Here is a 22,174-nt window from a genome sequence, read left to right as displayed (position 1 = left end):
TTTGTCCAACCCCATTATAGATAGCCCTTTTAATCATAGAAATATAGGATAAGACTGCAATCAAATCAAAAGCCTAGCTCCCCCAATACACTGTCTCTCTCTCTCTCTCAACTGTGATGTATAGTTCAAATTGGGTCCATCAATTTTGTTATGATTTAATGAGTGGACCCTTCTGAGTTCTCTCATTCATGTTTATGAATGATGTTGTCTCATTTGGGACAGAACAAATTTGTATGATTCCAAATTTGAAAGGATTTATGTACAAATCAGATATGAAATGTGTATAATTGTGTTTGTCAGAAAAAAAAAGAGAAGAAATGTGTAATTGATAGTAGGAGATCCAAGGAAATTTGTTAAACCTAAATCCTAATACATGTTTTTTTTGAATGGGAGAGAAATGATTCGAACCCTAATCATTAGGACGATATACACCTTTCTTATTACTATAATTAGTGGCTCGGTGTAATCCAAATACATGCTTCGGCCTTGTTTTTATTATTAATGGAATTGTAGTTTAGTTTTTTAAGTTAGGAGTTGAGGAACGGAAACTTGCACCATGTCCTATTGTCCTTACATCAGTTTGATTGTCTTAAAGCTTCACTGCTTCTGGGCCCAATAGCACACTGATATTTTGTATTTGGAGGCTTAAATTGGATATTATATGTCATCCCATAACTTGGATATGGCCCTTCCTTGCGGCCTTACTCATGATTTGACCGGTGCAAAACCACCACTTTCTGGGCTTCATTAACCCTCCTTTTTTTCCCAACACTAAAACGGTCCCCCCCCCCCTTCTCCCATTCACGTGTCAGGATTTGTTTTTGGTATCTATAACTTTTAAGAAAATTCATAATTTTCTTTGGTGTGTATCAGAAGAAGTTTTCCACGACATATTCTCTGTGAGCTTGATTTAAGACCTAACCTAGGGAAGCACATACATGATGTCGGACACGACATTGCACAGATACACTGACACGACAATTCTCAAAATTCTAAAGACATGATACGTCAAGGATACGACAAATAAATATTTAATATATATATTTAAATGTAATTCATTTAAATTTATACACTCAAGTATATATGTCTACATGGTTGGGAAGTGGTGACACAAATTTATGGTACATGTTACTAACACAAGATATTTATGGTTACAAGAGTTGTTGATAAAGATAAGATATTAATATTAAAGCGTCCGACACGTGTTGGGCAAGTGTCGTGTCCAATGAGTGTCCGACACTTGCATTGGATGTCAATAGGAGTGTTTGTGCTTCCTAGGACCTAACCTATTAATGTTTACAATGGCTCATTTGCATACGTATGGTGTTGTTTTTGATAATTATCTTTTTAAAATTTTCATAAAAAATATTCTGTGTGCTTGGTTTTGAGACCTAAAAATATTCTTTTTATCCTTTAACAGCCTAAGTTCGAGTAACTTGCAAGTTGCAATCTATTTATGTCGACTCTAGGTGAAAGAAAAAAAGTTATAACGAACGATGTCTTTTTTTGTGATAGTAAATGTTGAAATAAACGTCGGACTCCATGAATATGCCAATGAGTGGAGTAGAAAGAATGTCTTTCAATCTCACACTCATAAGATATATATCATTCACGATTTCATTTGGATAATTCAAATGCGAGCAATAACTCAAAATACCCAACCAGACAGCGTCAAATCAAAAAAACAAAAATTTATTGGGAGGGGCCAATTTAGGATTATAAAAAACTCACAAAAGAGAGAGAAGATTCGATGTAGCATGTGGGGAGGAAAACAAACGCCTCACACACCAGGATCCGGTGGGGCTCGTTTTCTAGAAAATAAGGAGTCCGTCCTTTTGTCAAAATTTTGTGAAGTAAAGATATGTTATCGACTCTTCAAATAACATATCTTCAAATAATATGTGGAGAATGACTCAATGTTGTCTCCGCTGAATTCAGGCAAAAGAAGTGTTGTAGCAATTGGTTTTGTGCTCCAGCCAAACTGGTTAAACATCAGGCCAAGGACGTGTCGCTTGAGCAAAGGCAATGGTCGCTCGAGCAAAATGGTGCACTGCGGAGTCCAGTGGAGCTCTAGCGAAAATACTGTGCACTCGAGCGAAATTCCTTCCGACACAGTTTTAAGTGATTTCGTAAAACAAAAAAGAGTATCATTGTTTTATGGTTTTCGAGAGAAAAATGAGAGAAATAGATTGAATGAAAGAGAGAACTCCAAATTGAGTGCAATCTCTTGTAAACTCATATTGTAATCTTGCTGGAAGATCATAGTGGACTAATCACTATCATTGCTGGACGTAGAATCACAAATTGAGTCTAATCTAGTGTAAATCTTGTGTTGTTATTCTACTCTATTATTTCTGCAATTTTGATGCGATTTGCTTTTGTATTCTTCTGTTGTTTGCTGGATTGATTCTATTGGATAAGTCTTTTTCTTATTTGCTTGGGTTGATTTCAATACAAATTAGTATCGGTGTGAGGTAGACATATTGTTGGAGTCTTTGCTAGTATCTACTAGATGTTTGAAAAAAGTCTTGAGATGGCGAATCCTACTTCGAAAATAGGTATTGAGAAGTTTGAAGGGTCGAATGATTTTGGATTGTGGAAGATGAAGATGTTGGCTCATCTAAGGAACCTTGGTCTTGATGAAGCACTTGGAGTGAACCAAAAATTGTCTGCCACTATAGATGATGGGAAGAAAAAGTGCTCAAGCGAGCTTACAATATCTTAGTTCTCAGTCTTAATGACAAGTTGTTAAGACGGCTGAGATCAGACTTGAGAATCTGTACATGACGAAAAATCTATCAAACTGACTGCATCTCAAGGTGAAGTTCTTCACGTTTATGATGAAAAGGGTAAAAACATGCATGATTATATTGCTGAGTTCAAAAATCTGTGTTTAGACTTGGAGAATGTCGAAGTCAAATATCTGGAAGAGGATAAGGTATTTTTGCTATTGCACACATTGCCTAAATTCTATGAGATGTTTGTAGATATTCTAAAACATGATAGAGAGACTGTTACTCTAGAAGATACTGTAGGTGCCCTAAACTCCAATGAGTAGCAATGAAAAAGTGAAATCGATGAGCAGCGTGATGAATTTTTTATGGTTAGGGGAAGATCTAGCATGAAAAAAGAAAAAGAAAAAAGGGGATGTCTAAGTCTACAGGTGGCCAAGAATGTGAAATTCTTCTATTGTCATGAGTAGGGTCACATCCGTAGACTTTATCCGAAGAGAAAGAAGGAAGGAAAGAAGCCAGAAGATGGTGGTGATGCAACCATAATCGAAGAAGAGGGCCATGAGGGTTTTGATGTCCTGGTTGTTACAACAACGAATTTGAATAGGCAGTGGATTATCGACTCAGGATGTTCATTCCATATGACACCTAATCAAGATTGGTTGAGAGATATAAAAAGATTGACAGAGTTCAAGTCTTGTTGGGATATAATAAATCTTATAAGATGGTTTGTATTTGCTCGATTAGGATAAAGACGCATGATTGAGTCGAGAGGGTCATGTCAGATGTTAGGCATGTGCCCAAAGTTAAGAGGAACCTAGTTTAACTCGGGATGCTTGATGAACATGGTTTTTGTTTCAAGTGTGAGAAAGGGACTTTGAAGGTTGTGAAGGGATCAGTTATTGTGATAAAAGGGTTGCGAGACAAGGGTCTCTATGTTCTTCAAGGGAGCAGCGTGATAGGAGTAATAGTGGTTGAAACTAAATATTCTCTAGTAAACTTGTGCAACAAAAGGCTTGGTCATTTGAGTGAAAGAAGGCTATAGAAGTTGCAGAGATAGAGGCTATTAGATGGCGATAAGCTAGAAAATTTTAGAGTTTTGTGAGAACTTTGTTCAAAAAAAGGTTTCACGAGGAAAATGTAATACGTCATTGAATGTCACCAAGGAGACATTGAACTACATTCATTCGAACTTATGAGGGGTCGGCGCAACATGAGAATCTGGGTGGTGGAAGGTACTTCATTTTGTTCATTGATGATTGTTCTAGAAAGGTCAAAATCTACATCTTGAAAAACAAAAGTGATGATTTTGTGAAATTTAAAGACCTGAAGAAGATGGTGGAGGTTCAAATCGATAAAAAAGTTACGAAGTTGAGGAACAATAATGGGTTGGCATTTCTTAGTGAAGAATTTAATCAGTTTTGTAGGAATGGAGGAGTTTTTAGACATAAGATCATTCTACACACTCCACAACATATTGGTCTAGCGGAAAGGATAAATTAGATTTTCTTCGAGAGAGTGAAGTGTATGTTGCTAAGTATGAATATTTTAAGAAATTTTAGGGAGAAGTCGTTAACACGCATGCATACCTGGTGAATAGGTGTCCCTTGATGAAAATAAATTTCAACACTTCGAAAGAGATGTGGACCAGTCATCCGCCAAGTTATAACAACTTGAAGGTATTTTGATGTGTTACCAATGCACGTCACAAACAAGGAAAGCTTGATCTGGGAGGCAAGAAGTGTATGTTCATAGGATACCCTAAAGGTTTCAAGGGTTATAAGATTTAGTGTGAGAATGATAAATCTTCTAAGTGGTTCATCAGTCGGGATATTATCTTTAGAGAAACTGAGTACTACATGGTGAAGAGTGATCAAGTAGATTCCATAGATAGTATAATGGAAAAGCACTATAGTGGGAGGACTAGATTTGAGGTGGAGCCTATTGTATCGAGTAGTACATAGGGGGAGGATGAAGACATGGCTAGTGGGTCAAGTCATTTGGAGAATAAGAAAGAGGACAATTCGGATAACAATCGTGGCTCATGCCAATTAGCAAGAGATAGAGGTAGGAGGACTTAGGTGGTACCAATAAGGTATGGTTATGATGACTTAGTATTTGCTTGCGGTGGAAGACATGGATAATGTTGGGATTGTGTTTTAAAAACATACCACAAGTAATGACAAAATTATGAAATTTGTAGATAAGCATTTATTATTATATTTGTGTTTAAATATTTTTTTATAGTCTATTTGTATGTTTGTTATATCAATGTGTACGAATATTAGAAATAAGAATCTTAGATATGATAATACACTCAAAGTGTCAGTATATACAGACACAATATTCACTATTACATTCGAAACAAGTATACTAACAATCAAATTAACAAAGCTATGCAATTTATTGATATAGATTGTAGTGCGCAAACGTATCTTATAGGGGAGTGATTTGTCTTGACCACTCGAGAGTATTCTTGGATTGGTATACTAGTGTATATGGGCTCACATGAACTGACGAACTTACATAGGAATGAACAATAAGAAATTTGCTATCAAAGAGTTGTTTATCCTAAAGCTGTGAGAATACGATATCTCTTAAACTTGAGTATGTCAATACTCCTACACTCATAATGTGTGCATTTTGATTCATCAGTGAGTGAGACCTGCACTATTGACAATATTCTAGATGAATTGAGTGCATGCAACTAAGGTGTGAGAGGACACTTATAATATAGTCATTCATGTACTTTCGATTACAAAAGTGCAAGCACACACTTGAGAGGTTCAAACTAATCTATCCATAAATTATGCACAGTTATCCTTAAGGATCAAGCTTTAGTATTTAAATGGATCGATTGGTCAATTCAATACACTTAGTAGATAGTACAAGGGAATCGAGAGCTCAGGGATAATATGAATTTTGGAGTTTTTTACAAGACATAAATTCTCACTCCAACTTACCAAGTGTAGTATGAAGGATATATTTATACTAATGACATGCCTTACGAATGTCTCACGTGGAACGAAACTAGCCTAGATACAGTGTGCTGCTGGTGAAGATTTGTGAGCTGAAAGATGAACAAACGTAAGCTACAAAGCCTAACTCAAGGAGTTTTCGTTTGAGAAAGACAGTCTGATGCTTAAGGCAGAAAAGCAAGAAGAGAATAGCCAAGAACTTGAATGATCAAAGCTCTTAACCAAAAAGTATAGAAAGGTGTCAATGAATCAATATACCTGACCGGAGTGCCTTTATATAATGTTGTACGAAGGCTAACATATAATGGAGTTGGATACCTATTGTCTATTTGTTTTAAGAGACGTTTGATCCCTGGTCTTTGAGTAGAAGTAAGAGTCTTGTAGAAGTCCTATTTTATTCTGGAGAACTTAATTGGTCGTGCCAAGATAAGAATCTAGTTCCAAGATGGACTTCTTGGGATTGAGATAATCCTTTTCTTGGGACTTACCCACATAATGATGGGGGAGCCTAAAGGAGAATATACTCATGTGCGATGACACTTTGCTCATCTCATCCACGCTACGTGTCTTGCTTGGATTGGTATTTCAAGTATGGTATCATCATATCCCCCAAAATATGTCCAGCAAAACTTGTTTGGTCGATTCAGAGGTTTGTAATCATTGCTCTCATTAAATGTGAGATGACTTTTCAGACATCAGAGATATATGGCTCGGATTTTAGAATGTGAAAAGTCTCTCAATCTCAGCCGTTGATTCAATCATTGCCCCACTATAAATAGTGGTAAGGACTGTCATTTTCACTACTATCATGGTTTGTGATTTTGAGACCGAGTAATGATTTACACCCCAGCAATCTTCGATCCGAGCAAACTATTTTCTTAATTGAGCAATTTTTCATTACGTCGAGGTAGGTTTTTCAAAAAAGTCTTACACTTCTGATTTTGATGTCTCTGATAATACTTTAGAGGATGCTCAAACCTTTGAGTCTAATGACCTTATAAAGGTTCTTCGTCGGGCGAGGAGAGGTCTTCATTATCTAACGAAAGGCCCAATTTAGAGTTTTATAGTTATAACCCTAATCTTCGTAAGAGTTATGAGAGGGTAGGCCATAAGAGGCCTAGTGGCTTAACCTGTAGATTTTCAGATGATAAAGTGTAGGAGTTTCAAAGAGAGTGTGAGGTCCCTTATCCTTGTGGAACTGTTCCTCGAGACATCTCTCCCTTTAATCCTTTAAGTCATGGCGAATTTGCCATCTCGGTCCAGACATTACAATATGGTGCTCGGATACCTATTCCTCTTACTTTAACCAATCTTTTTTGCCATTATGACATCAATCCAGTTGTTCTCGCCCCTAAAGCTTGGATATTTCTTGGTACTATTCTGCATGTTTATGATAAGTACAACATTCCTTTTTCCTCGAGGGTTATTCCTTATATGCTCTCTCTGCCATATTCACAAGCTTCGAGAGTTGTGCTATTTAAAGTTTAAACCTAAGCACGTCTTTCCTAAGTATGCGTCTTCTAATCATGACTGGAAGACAAGTTTCATTTTTGTTCACGTCCCTCGTAAACCCAATGAGTTCTTTCCCTTTCATTCTAATTGGAGTTTGTCAAAGATGAACAAATTTTCTCAACTGCTCAAGCTAGACTACTAGGAGATGAATTATTATCTTGACCTTAAGAAACAAGAAACATTTTATCCTCCTGCAATCCCTCCTGTTTGCTCACATGAAGACTTTACCAGGGCTTCTCGGTTAGAAAGAACATTAAAAGGTAAATAGAGGATTGTGCTTTCTCACCTTTGTCCTTATTCGGCTTTCTAACCAGTTTTTCATTTTGCAGACATGGCCAACTTCTGAGATTATATGGATATGCAGGTGTCCAAGCCTTAGTTGTCGAAGAGGAGGGCCAATGCTGCCACCATTTAGGTGAACAAAAGGGGTCATGGAGGTGCTAAGAATGTTGTCTCTCGAATGTTTCCTCTGGTGAACTTCAAGCTTTGTCCAGAGTTCCTTCCCCAGCGCCAGCTTCAAAAAAAATTCCTTTTGGGAAATATGGTTTCTAACTTTAGCAGCTTGTCCGATGATTTTACCAATATGGTCACATTAGAAAGGACTATTAAGGAGAAGTTTAGGCAATCTAAGGAAGCCCGGGTGGCTATTGAAGAGAATTTGAAGAAAGCTCGGTTGAGCTTAATGCACTAAATGAGTTAGAGGAGATTGGAAAGCCAAATCAGCTAGCTTAGAGGATGTGGAGAGACAAAAGAAGTTGGTCATTTATGAAGCTGCTCGGAGATACCAAGAGGGCTTGATGTCTGGAATTGAGGACGTCAAAAAGTCTTATCACTTTGGGTTTACTCTTCGACAAGAAGGCTTCTTCGGCGTTCAAGCTGCCTTTAAGCTGGCGAGAAGAGCATTAATTGGTGCTAAGCTTGATTCTGAAGTGCTCACTCCATTTTGTTCGACTTTGGTAGGCAAGGATAACAAGGAGTTGGACAAGGCGGCTGTTATGAGTCCTATAAGATTGTCAAAGAGGTCCGAAAAGTTCGAGAGGAAAGGGATGATGAGGATGAAATAGATATTGAATCGTATGTTGATGGTGATGCGACCCTTCCTTCATTTGAGATTCTCGAGATTTTTGATGATCCAAATAATGCTAGCCTTGTCCAGCCTTCTATTCCTACCAATGAGCCTCACCCAATATCGCCTCTTCAAGAAACTTAGTTTATTGCCAAAACTTTGAACAATTTTTGAATAGTTTGACCGTATGAGGCCTAGTACAATTTCTATAATAACTAATATTTTTATTTTATCATTTTGTTATTTAGCATTTTTCATTTTTTCGAGAATATTCTTGTCGAATTTTGTAACTTTGGATTATCTCCAAGTTCTCAAGCCAAATGAAGATGATTCATTGGATAAAGTTATGAGAGTGGACCAAACCGTAATCTTTCTTAGTTTCAATATCTTGGATTCTTCTTGGTAAGAATAATCCGCTGTTTATTGTTGGTCGGTCCTTAGAACTGAACGTCATAAGTTCTAAGGTCGATCGTAATGTTGTTCGGCCCTTGTAACTTGATCTCTCAAGTTATAAGGTATAACTGAGATGAAGTTATTTTCTTCTTTGACATGGGGGCATTAAGTATCTTGGGTATGAGAGGAGTTAAGGTCTTCACCCAAGCTGGGTCCAGGACTGGGATCTTCTAATATAACATGTCCTCAATTCTTTGTCATTCATTATCCATAGCAATAGTGTTGAGTTTGCGGCTAATCTTCGCGAGAGTACCAGAGCTTCTTTCTTGATTTCGAGGCATGTTCTCCCTAGTAACTCTTGCTTGTTTTATGAACGTTCTAAGTGGATCAAAACTAGGTTGGACATGGTATTACTGGTGAAGATCTTTGAGCTAAAAGATGAACAAACGTAAGCTACAAAGCTTAACCCAAGGTGTTTTCCCTTGGGAACGACACTCTGATGCTTAAGTCAGAAAAGCAAGAAGAGAAAAGCCAAGAATTTAAATGATCAAAGCTCTTAGCTAGAAAGTATGGAAATCTATCAATGAATCAATATACTTGATCGGAGTGCCTTTATATAGTGTTGTATGAATGCTTATATGTAATGGAGTTGGATAGCTATCATATATTTGTTTTTGTAAAAAGTCCCACATCTAAAGATGTGGGCACTCGTGCCTTATTTATAAGGCCAAACCCACTTCTTACCACCAACAAGGCCTTTTCCTAGGCTTGGGTGGGTTGGGCCTAAGGAGAAACAAAGCCGTGCGGGCCCGATGTATCCACGGGAACCGGACAACCCAAAGCGGACAATATTGTTGGTGTGTATGGGGGTGTGGATTTACAACATGGTATCGGAGCAATTCGTTCCTGTTGGACATGACCTCTACTCCACTTGTTGGGTCTGGCATAACCCAGCCCACAAGTGCGGGGGAGTGTAAAAAGTCCCACATCTAAAGATGTGGGCACTCATGCCTTATTTATAAGGCCAAACCCACTTCTTACCACCAACAAGGCCTTTTCCTAGGCTTGGGTGGGTTGGGCCTAGCCCACCTGCTTGGGCCTAAGGAGAAACAAAATCGTGCGGGCCCGATGTATCCACGGAAACCGGACAACCCAAAGCGGACAATATTGTTGGTGTGTATGGGGGGTGTGGATTCACAACAGTTTTAAGAGACATTTGATCCTTGGTCTTTGAGTTGGAGTAGGGTCTTGTAAAAGGCATCTTGATTCTGAGATGGACTTCTCGGGGCTGAGATAATCCTTTGCTTAGGACTTACGGGCATAAAGATGGGGGGAGCCTACATGAGAGTATACTCGTTCGCAGTAACCACCTTGCTCATCTTGTCCATGCCACATGTCTTGCTCGTATTGGTAGTCCAAGTACGGTATCATGACTTACAGATCTCACAGGTTAGGAACAAGTTTCTAAATAAGATTCTCGATGTAATAATCGTGTATGTTTGGGAGTGCATCTATTGTTCAGGTGGTGTCATACAAACAATGGATATATATATTATTCTTAATCGTATGACTTGACAGAAAATAATAATATTTTAAGAGATTAGATATAGGTCTTGTAGAATTCCCATGATAACTCTATTTTAGTCTCTTGATATTGAAGAGGTTGGTTACTTTCTCCCCTACTAGCCTGATGTCATACTTGTACGATTAGATCTAGTATTGTGTTTGTATTGATATAAACCTATGAACATGCTAGAATCATGTATAAATAATAAACTAATCTTGTATGCTTTTATGCTATCATAAAAGTATGTTAAAATATTATTTGTGACCAAACTTTTTTTACACTATTTATGACCAAATTTTTTTTACACACATGCTAGACTATAAACCATTTTGACTGTGAAACCCATAGGGGTTATAGGGCATCTTCGCTAAAATTTTGATTTATGTCTATGCTAAGTTGATCTTAATATGTTTTCTCTAACGTATAAAATTAATTTTTGCAACCAATAAATTGTACCAGAGCGAACTTAGTATGGACGAAATCAAGTTTAACACAAAGATTCACTAGAAAAATAATTACGCGCTTCATTTGTGCTTAGGGTGTGTGATTTATTATGTGAATGTTTGGATGACACTAATACTTATTTTGCAGTCCTTAGATACTGTACTAAGCTAGTATTTAATAATTTAATAATTTTTTTGGGTTTGTAGCCCATGGTTCGCGGTTAGAACTTATAAGATATTTTTTGTAAAGCTATTGTTTCATATTTGTTGGTTATATGCTTTATAATTTGTTAAAATCACTTGTATGCCTTAACCAAGGTATATAAATTTTTGTACTATATCTTTGTGGTGTTATGGATGGAAAATCATGAAGAAAATGCCAAGAAAAGTAGCTGCCAAACTGCATTAATCAAAGCAATGAGCGTGTGAGACAGAAATTTCAAATTTGCTCTTGGTGTGTTTCTATGAAATGTTTTGGTTTGTAACTGAAGTTTTTGGATAAACCAAAATATCTTCTAGATTGGATATACTTCTAAAAATTCTCGGCAAGTCACAAACATAGAGTCATGTTGGAGATTGACCCAAAGAAAAAAAACCCACGTGTGAATGAGGCACATGACCAACATGTCATGCACATGGCTAGGGTTTCTTCCTAGTGTTCAAGAAACGTTTGGAGATGACTACTGACATGTTGGAATCATAAATACTGTCTTATTTATAGTATCATGCTTGTTTATATTTGTTTTATTTAATTATGTTTTTACTTATGTGGATGGATGCATGACTAGATTGGCATGTCATATAGATAAGCCTTAACACCAGGTTATTTTGAATCAATTGAAATCTAACAATGTACATGTCGTGATTGGATAAACTTACATGGCATAATTAATAGAATAAAGACTTCAGCTAAACATCAAATTAACTATTGAAAAAAATTATAAGTTTAATCACGTGGAATTACATAATTGGTTAACGATTAAAGGTTGATCCAAGCCAATTTGGATCAAAAAGATAATTTTAAATAAAAAACCCTCATAATAAATTATTGAGTGGGAAATAGTTATATCCAATGATATTATGACATACAGATGGGACTTGGGTACTTACTCGTGTTGCATGTGTAACCCCCCCACTGGATGGGGTATCCATTGTTGGGATAGTAGAATATGAAAAATGATAGCCTAGGGCATACACATGTGAAAACTTACTAGTCTTACATGCCAAAAAACTCCCCTCTGGTATGGAGTTTTCACATGAGTAAATTCCAAAAGGTTAAATCTTGGTTTACACTTGACCTATAAGGGAGCCAAAAATAAACAACAATCAAAAGGTTCAAGAGGCCTAAAAGGTTAGATGCTTGAATTTTATTTGACCGAGAAGGATTTAGGTCAACTAGGCAAGTAATTGTTACTGGTTGATTCACTACTACATTTCATTTATATCATAAATGTTATGGATTTTAATTACTTTGCAATTATATTAAAAGATTTAATATCTGGACCATTCATCTAATGCATTTCAATGTTTTAAAATTTCAGATGCCATAATTATTTTCTCATCTTGCTTTTATACTCAATGATAATAAATTATCTAGACCGAACTATGTCGATTCGAAAAGAAACTTGGATATAAAGCTCACCTCAAGTGGGTACAAGTATGTCCTTGTTGAGTTTTACTCTAAGTAAGGCCATGACCCAACCTAGAAGGACATGTTGTCTCATGAAAAGTGGACTAAGGCTAACGACATGGTCAAGTTCTATATCTTAGCGTCACTTTCGCTAGTCATGCAAATGCAACATGAGAGTACGCAGATAGCTGCAGACATGATCTATAGTTTGCATAAAATGTTTGCTCCACTACAACATAATTGAGAATTTATGACAAAAAATTTGTTGCTAAACATCTTAAAATTGTTGTAAAATCTTTTTGCAACTAAAAAAAAGTTGTCACGATGTCGTTGCCAAAGGTCCTAACGTTGAAGGCTTTTGCAACAACTTTGTGTTTTATTACAAAATGTCCGTCTTTTAGTATCAAAACAATTCAATGTGAAAATGAAGAAAATTGATGCCAAAAGTGCCATCCAACAACAAAATTTCGTTGTGATTGAGTCCTTTAGCGACGATTTCTTTCTCTTTTCGTCACAATAATGTTCGTCAAATTAAATGTTTGTTATTTGCAACAAATGTTTTAGACACCAATATCAAGGTTTGATATCAATATATTTTTTGATGCAAAAGAAGTAGTATAAATTTGAGTCATTAAAGTTTGATACAAAAAGAAATATGGATAACATCCCTAAAAAATATCTGTTAAAATATCTTTTGATATTAATATGCAATTATAAATTACTATATATTCCTTGTAACAAAGTATGCAGTTCTTTTAAGCAATATACTCACATTCAACAATCATTCAATATAATGCTTAAGTCTTGACCATCTTATAATCAGACCACAAACAAGTGGCAGTAAAATCTACATAACAGTAGAGACAAAATCCAAGATAATATAGGAAAGGCATAAAGTCTTGCCCATCTTTACATCCAAAATAAGATTCAGCTATGTATTAAAACATTCTAAAGCTTAAAAAAATAGAAACCAAAAAACAAAGGAACTCCACAAATCTAGTGAGAACGGGGTGATCATTGTTTTGGTAGTATAGAGACCTTATGCTTGTTGTAGACTTTAAGATGCAGCTGAAAAAATGTAAAAATTACGGATCTTAGAAGCAAATTGAGATCACATATAGAAATAGAAGTTGACAAAATTATGGAACAAAATCTAACCTTGATTAGGATTCAATTGACTCATAATAATCTGAAGCTGGGATTGCTTCTCAGCTCTTTGCGCATCCATCTCAGCCTTTTGAGCATTCATTTTAGTCTTCATGCGTGATATCTCATCCTCTTGTCGCACACGCTGGTCCTCAAAATGCACCTCCAACTCCTTTAAGTCTTTTATAACCTCATCACGTTGTTGGGCAGCCTTTTCCAATTGTGCTTCAATTCACACCCTAGTCTTGACAGGTTTTGGATCATAATTTGCACTAGACTTTTCACCAACCACTTCGATAAATGCTTCATCATATGTTAATTGGTTAGAACTCTCTCCTTCTATGAAATGATTAACAAGATCCGACACATCCTCCTATATTGATCATAACAACCATGCCATTGTACACTCAGCATTTAATCAAAGCAAAAAAAAATCATAAAAACAAAAAATCAGAATATGAATGAAACATACATCAACTTGTTTTGCTTTGTCATTCACCCAAGAACTATTACTCCTCATATGAGTTAGCTTCCACAACTCTTGCATATTGGGTTTTTTCCCGTTTCCATGTCTCGCTGAAAAAAAAAATTAACCTAAAAACCAAAGTGTTGTAGCAAATATCTTACTATGAGTATGTTAAAGCTTATGTTGTCAAAGCTAACAGACTTGAATGATTTCTGGCTAGCAACATGGGGAGTTTCATGGCTCTTACAATTTTCCAAGCTTCTTTGGCTGATTTTCTAGACAATAAGAAATTTTATACCATTAGTTATTTTGCACAAGTAAATAACAAAATTTATGTTTATAAAAATAATGTTGTACATATACTAAAAATTTGTCACTACCAAAGTAATCCATCACTGTCTTCCATTGCTGAATAGAAACATTATTGGGTGGATTTGCAAGTGTTTCCTCATTAGTCTTGTAAATATTGTAGTGTTGATGCAAACGAGCATGCCAATTGCGGTAGCTTGAATTGGCCATAGACTTGATAACTTTTCGTATAATTGGAGTGTCTTCTACCTCGAATCTTTTCTGAAATTAGAATATAAATGAGTAATAATGCTCTATATCAGCTAACCAAGTAACAAAAAAATACATATTTAATTACAAGATTCTTACCAGTGTAAGATCACATATCCTCTCCTTAATGGCTTCATCTATCTCCTTCCATTTGACCTTTTCCAAAGGAGCATTCAACCTAGTAACCACACCTACTTCACCGATAAATTTCTCAGAATTAACACCCACAGCTGCTAAGTCATCCAAAGGAATTGTCACATTCAGTTTGTTTGCTCTATTGGCTTTCAATGTCTTGGTTGTTGCTAGACCACGAGATGGCCCTCTTCGATGAGGTACTAAAAATAACAAATTTTATGTAGTTAAAAAACATTGCAATTTAATAAGATGATCATTGAAAGTTTAAAAACCATAAAGTAAAAGGTGTCTATATGAACAAGATGTTAAATTAGTCATAAAATGATCATAATTTTTTACCATCTGGGGCTAATTCAATTGGTTCATTAGCTTCAATCCTCTGAGATGCCACCATGATTGCTCCCTAATAGATAGAAAACTAACACACGTGAGAGGAATAAAGAGGCCTAAAAGGGGCATCCACCATCCTTTTCACATTGATCACCATCAGAATAACAATAATCATTCCACCATCCCCGTAACTTATGTAGGTGTCTCTTGATTTTGTAAGTCTGAATGGGAGGGAAATCAATGAGGGAAACTTTTGGAGTTTCACTGCCATTGAAATTTTCGACCCAACAAAACATGATTTCGTATAGCCTTATGTGGGTCAAATTTCCGTGGTGAGTGGATGGGAGTGAAATGGCTAGGTTTTCGTACATAGTTTTATAAAAATAAATAAAGTTTTGATTATTTAAAAGGCCAACAAAGCATTTTAGACCATTCTAGAATGTTGGCCCAAAACGCCATTTTATTATTGATTATATAGTCTAATTGCATTACTTGGCTAAGTTATACCATTATTATTGAGGTTTTTTTAGTACAAGTATAAGTACAATTTACGATAGACCGCCAAATCAAGCCAATGAAAGCACAGGTGTTAACAAGCCCACTCACATATGAAAAGTTATATTACCCTCAACCGCTAGTTCATTTGCATTATCATCATTGAGTTTGTAAATGATACCAAGTCGTGTTTAATATATGTTCGATGAGAACATGGTTTACAGATACGTTTATGGACCAATTGGATCGTCAAATTTCCAAGAGAACCCACATGATTTACGGGGACAATATCGGGTCGGAGTTTTATTTTTGGCGGAAATGTCATTGTTTAGGGCTTTTTTGAGGTAGTTTTAGTTTTACGAGTTTTTTAGGAGTTTAAGGCTCTAAATCTTTGAAACAATTAGTTCTCCTAAATATATTGTTGAGTGTTTTGCAGTAGATATATAGATTTAGGGTTATCTCTTGCTATAACATATTTAGGGTAGTTGAGGGAGACTTGATTTCTCTAACTTAGTGTTTAGGGTTCTTTGAGTTAGAGTTTTAATAGTTCATATTAAAACTAGTTTAATATCAAACTTGTGAGAAGACCCTAGAATGCTTGAGAATAGCTCGAGTAGATAGGGTTTGGGGAATAGAGACTTTCTTGCTCTTCCCTTAAATCATTAACCCTAAATCTACCCCAACCTAGTTTAATATCACTCACTTAAAACTAATTTAAAATTTAATGGATATATTTTAAAATATCATGCACCCATTTTTATGCGCAATTAATCAACTTCCAAGTATACTTATTAATAAGAAAAGAAAAACGTGTATAATAAAAAATTATCCTTTAAAGTTTTGTTTAATATAATTAGCATACTAAGATCTTAACTTTATGTGCAATTATAAAGTTACACCCAAATATGTACAGAGTCAATTATATTAAAGAAAACTTTAACGGAGAATTTTTTATTATATTGATTTTTAAAAGTCAAACACCAAATACGTACAAATCGAGTAAAAATACCCTTTGGCGATAGCACCCCCAATTCTTCATATTGTTGTCGCCCAACATTATCACTGGATTCTTCAAGTAGTTGTCGGCTGTTGGTGTCATCACCGGAGTTCTTCACGAAGTCAACCTAAATCCATACCTGCATCTCCAAATTTGAAGTTCCAAATCTGAAGCAAGGAAGGGGATCATCTCTCTGCAATTTTAAACTTTAACATGGTATGTGGATATTTGGTTCTCTTGAATGGATGAGTTCTAACTACTCATGCTCTGTTTCACCTATATATTGTGGTTCGAATTTTTTCCCCTTATATATTGTGGTTTCACTTACCTCAATGGAGTTCTTAATCTGTAGACTTCTTAATCTGTGGAATTGTCACTGTGTTTCAATGTGTTGATATTTGGTTCACTTGAGCTGTAGATTTCTGTTTTTGTTACAAACACATATTTTTTGGTAACTTATAGAGTATGAATCCCCTCCTTACTTACAGAAACTAAATTCATGGATAAGAGTTGGGTTGATTTGAATAAAGGAACACTTGAATATGAGAAAGGTATGGATGCATTTTTAGATATCGCATTTTTTTGTGAAGGGGTTACTAATAAAATACGGTGTCCGTGTTGTAAGTGCAACAACGTCTATTTTAAGGATAAAAGTGATGTTAAGTTCGATTTATTTAGATGGGGGATGGAAAAAAGTTACACTAAATGGATTTTCCATGGTGAAAACTTAAATGATGTGCCTATTGATGATGGAGTTGAGGCAAATGATGATAATAATCCAAAAAATGATAATGCTGCCATATTTGAAATGTTGTATAATATGTCAAGAGGTGGAGGTTTTGGGGATACCCTTATAGGTATCGGGGAGCACTTCAATAATTGTGATCCTGAACAGCCAAATGAGAAGGCTAAAAATTTTTACCAATTATTGAAGGATGCAGAGCAGAAGCTGCACCCTAACTTTGATAAGTTATCCAAACTATCTTTTGTTGTCAAAATCTTCCAGATTAAATGTCTTTATGGTTTCATTGATAGGGGGCTGAATGGATTGTTAGATTTTATAAGATTTATTCTTCCACCGGACAATATATGTCTTGCATTTATGAGGGAGGCTCAGACGATGGTTTCAGCTCTTGGGTTAATGTACAAAAAAATAGATGCATGTGTTAATGATTGCGCTTTATTTTGGAAGGAAAATTCAGTGATGGACCAATGCCAAGAATGTGGAGAATCTAGATGGCAAAAAGTTCTAGAAGTTGTAGGCAATGAGGTACCAATATTCAGGAAAAAAAAAAGAAAAGGGTACCCTGAAAGCTTTTATGTTACTTTCTACTAAAACCACGTCTTCAACAATTGTTTATGTCAGAAGAAACGGATTTGCTATGAGATGGCATAGGGATGAACGAGAAAATGATGGAATTCTACGACACCCGACGGATTGAAAAGAATGGAAAGATTTTGATGATAAGCATCCATCTTTTGGTATAGAATCTCGCAACGTGAGACTTGGACTAGCAAGTGATGGTTTCAATCCATTTGGAATCATAAGCATTTCACATAGCACTTGGCCTGTTGTCATGATCCACTATAACTTGCCTCCTTGGCTTTGCATGAAACATTCATATTGGATGTTGTGTTTACTTATTCCTGGACCAAAATCTCCAGGTAATGACATAGACATGTACTTGGTGCCACTGATTGATGATTTGAAAGACTTACGGGAAGTTGGTATCCAAACATTTGATGCTTCTTTACAACAAAATTTTCAGTTTCGTGCAATGTTAATCTTTACAACAAAATGATTTCCCTGCTTATGCCATGATGTCTGGTTGGAGCACAAAAAGTGAGTTGGCATGTCCTTGTTGTAATACAGATACTTGTTCTTATAGATGAAAGCATTGTTATATGGGTCACCGAAGGTCCTTGTCTCATGAACATCCTTGGCAAAAAAATCGACGTTTATTTGATAACCATATGGAACATCGTGAAGCTCCGAAAAGACTTTCTAGGTACGATGTGTTAAAGTAATATGATATGTTTGACCAAGTAAAGTTTGGAAAGCTTACAAGGAAGAGAAAGAGAGATGATAAGACTGTTAATTGGAAGAAAAAGAGTATTTTCTTTGAGTTGCCTTATTGGAAGACATTATCGTTACGACATAATCTCGATGTAATGCATATTGGGAAGAACGTGTGTGACAGTATCTTGGGTACACTATTAGATCTTGATGGAAAAACGAAAGACAATTTAAATGCTCGTCTTGATCTTCAGTTGATGGGTATAAATAAAGAACTTCATCCTGTTAAAGTGGGCTACAAGTATTGCTTACCTCCTGCAAAATACAACTTACACTTAAGTGAAAAGAGAGCTTTGTGCCAATTCTTAAAAGATATCAAGATGCCTGATTCATATGCATCAAACATTACTCGACGTGTGCATGTCAAAGAGCGTAAGATATATGGATTGAAGAGTCATGATTGTCATGTACTTCTAGAACGACTACTACCACTTGTAATACGTGATCTTCCTAGAGAAGTATGTGGTCCACTAATAATGTAAGCCTATTTTTTGGAAAATTATGCTCAAAAGTACTAGAGGTTGACGACCTGAAGGATCTTGATGCTTAAATTGGAGTAACACTTTGTGGACTGGAAATGATTTTTCCACCTGCCTTTTTTGATATCATGGTTCACTTACTGATTCATATAGCTAGGTTGACTTGTGCAATATCGCTGGATATATCTTTATAAACTTATCTAATATGATTTTATCTCTTAATGATTTGTTTTGTTGTATTTAAAGTATTAAGTGTTTATTATTTATTATTTTGCAGGTATTTACATACTCTAAAAGGTTATGTCCGTAACAAAGCACGACCCAAAGGTTCAATAGTTAAAGGTTACATTTTAGAAGAATGTATGACGTTCTGCTCAAGATACTTGAAAGAGTCACAGAGAGGAAACTTTTTAGATGGAGAGAAACTTTGTTGGCACGGGTGAGGAACAATATCAGGATATATCGATCTTCAAAACAAGTGGTCGGTTTTTGATGGAATATGAATATAAGGAATAAAGTGTATTAGAGCATATGCAAGCTCACTTTTATGTACTTACAAATTATGAAAATGTTAATCAGTGGGTTGAAGAACACATGGATGATCCCGTGAGACAAAGTTCTAGGAATGTAGAGAAGAGGCACCAAGAGCAATTCGCCACTTGGTTTGAAAAGCGTGTAAGTTTTTGTCGAAATATATAGGCTTGATTATATTTTTTAATCTAACTTTCAAATGCAAGTACTTAGATATAAATTTATCAATTTAATTGACAACTGTTTTTTGTTGTAGGTTACTCAATTACGCAAGGACAAGGATGAAGGTGCACATGATCAATTGTTTTCATTGGCTCGAGGACCGGATAGACGTGTTACATTTTATAAAGGATATATCACGAAGGGGTTTAGATTCCATACAAAAGAAAGTGAGTTGTCTTTAAGATCCCAAAATAGTGGTGTTATTGTCAAAGGTGATGAACTCATAGGTAGTGTTGATTACTATGGTGTCATAAAGGATATCATTGAACTTGAATATTTGGGAGAAAATAGAGTTGTGCTATACAGATGTGATTGGTTTGATGTTCTACCACAAGGTAGGAATTAAACTAGGGGATATAATAGAGATGACTTCGGATTTATCACTCTTGATATGACTCGTATTTGCTATCAAAATAAGCCTTTTGTTCTAGTGAGTCAAGCTGATCAAGTATATTATGTGAAAGGAATAAAAAACTCGAGTTGGCATACTGTGGTTAAGGTAAAACCTCAAAATTTGTATGATGTGCCTGAATTAGAGAAGGGAGGGGAAGACAACAACATTGAGACGCTCTACGAGCCATACAAACATAATGAATTGGCAAGCACAATGGATATTTCAAGTTGTTCTACTGCCTTCACTGAAGACGTGATTGATTTGCAAAGAAATGATATGGAGGGATCAAGCATCATGGAAATACTTTAAGTGGACAAGAAGATGGTGATGAAAGTATTATGATACTGACTCTTCAAGTAATGATGTTGAGATTGCTATAGTGGATGATGAGTAAGGTATATGAGTAAAAACTTTATGGTAACTTTGTTAAGTATTTTCGGTCTTTTCTTGGCAATTGATAGTCTTTTTTTCGACACTTTGTGTTTAAAGTAGCATAGTTTCCGGATGCTAGAGTCTTATTAACTTTGTATATTTTTAATTTGTAGAGAAGAGTGGTGAGAAAATTATTTGGGTCTGATCATGTGTGTAAAAGAAGCTTGGGATCATCTTTGAGAACTTATATTGTAAAAAGTTAGAAGAGTGCTAGGCTTTTAATAATGAGAGAGTGCTCCAACGTTTTTGTTATAGAATTATGACATTTTTCTGTGAAGAAATAATGGTATTGTAAATTTGGCAATGCTTGTGATGGTCTTTGTTGAAATGCAACTTTTTTATTATTGAATTATGGTGCTACACTTCTTGTTCGGAACTCTGGCAATCTTTCAGTACCAGTTGTTGCTCTAGAGGAAGACATGTTCCTCCTTATCTTCTCTGTGTCTACTGGACGACTTTCAAGAGCGCCAAATCCACCAAAGTGGAGTCAAGTGTTCATTTTTACACATGTACGTACTGTACAGATATCACCAAGTTGTAAAGCCCCAAGGTCTGTCAGTAAGCATAATCTGACAATTTTAGCACTGAGAAATTGAAATTTCATTGCTAATATAAATTTATACTTTTACCTTATTATGAGGGCTGCATTTTTTTCACAGGGCTACACTTTTTTTTTGTTCAAGTATCAAGTGGCTATTTTTGGGCCAAATGAAAATGTTGTCAATCCATAAATGGCCAAAACTTGTGCAAGTTCCAAATATAAATGTGCAAACATAGATACATAAGAATTACAATTATTGCATCAAGAATTGAGATCAAAATATGGTATCAATGCAAAAATTTTTCGCATAAAAAAATATTATTACCAATAAAAATTGTATTAAAATAATTTCTAATGCCAAAGGATTTTATACTTTTTGCATAAAAAAATATTTTCATTGCTGAATATTAATATGATTTTGCGTCAATAAAATAAACAGATGCCAAAAATCGTCCCTTTTAGCATCAATGAAACAAGTCGTTGCAAAAAGCATGATCTTTTAGCATCCATAAAACAATTCATTGCAAAAAGCCTTGAAAGGCCTTAAAATTCAAATTAAAAAATTTATTGATGCTAAAACGTGTCCCTTTTCGCAACAATATAGGATATTGTTGCCAAAACATAACATTCAACGTCAAGAATTTAATTTTGTTGCAAAAGGTAAAATATTTTGCATTAGCAAGAATTTTGTTGTGAATTTGTGCCATTTAACATCAACAAAAAAATTGATGCAAATTTTTGTCACCAATTTCCAGTTCTATTGTAGTGCTCACAGTTCTCGTCCTACAAAACAACAAGCAATTAAAAAGTTGATGAATGCCAAGCAGGTTGAGAGAACACCCATGAGAGAGTATTTGCTCAAGGTCATGTGATATCTCTACGAGACCTTGGATCTTAGCATTGAGATCGACAACTAGACACTTACAGATATGGTATTAGAAACCCTCTCTGGCTCTTTCTCATAGTTCAAGCTGAATTACAACATAAACAAGATAGAGATTACCTTTCTAGTGTTTATGAAGGAATATCAATCCGCTGAGTAGATACTAT

At 35.5% G+C, this 22,174-nt stretch overlaps 1 protein-coding gene across 1 annotated transcript; it reads left to right on the top strand.

Moving 5' to 3' along the window:
* The first annotated feature begins 16,499 nt into the window (after window positions 1–16,499).
* Window positions 16,500–20,905, top strand: LOC120013795. Its single transcript, XM_038865729.1, has 4 exons — window positions 16,500–16,664; window positions 19,282–19,485; window positions 19,584–19,679; window positions 19,792–20,905. Exons 2-4 carry the CDS (start codon window positions 19,363–19,365, stop codon window positions 20,101–20,103), a joined length of 531 nt encoding a protein of 176 aa, XP_038721657.1. The 5' UTR covers window positions 16,500–16,664; window positions 19,282–19,362; the 3' UTR covers window positions 20,104–20,905.
* The last annotated feature ends 1,269 nt before the right edge of the window (window positions 20,906–22,174 follow it).

Source organism: Tripterygium wilfordii, chromosome 13 (assembly GCF_013401445.1).
Source record: "Tripterygium wilfordii isolate XIE 37 chromosome 13, ASM1340144v1, whole genome shotgun sequence".
NCBI classification, from domain to species: Eukaryota; Viridiplantae; Streptophyta; class Magnoliopsida; order Celastrales; family Celastraceae; genus Tripterygium; species Tripterygium wilfordii.
Note: the sequence above shows the minus strand (reverse complement) of the source record. Positions and strands in the feature narration are given on the sequence as shown.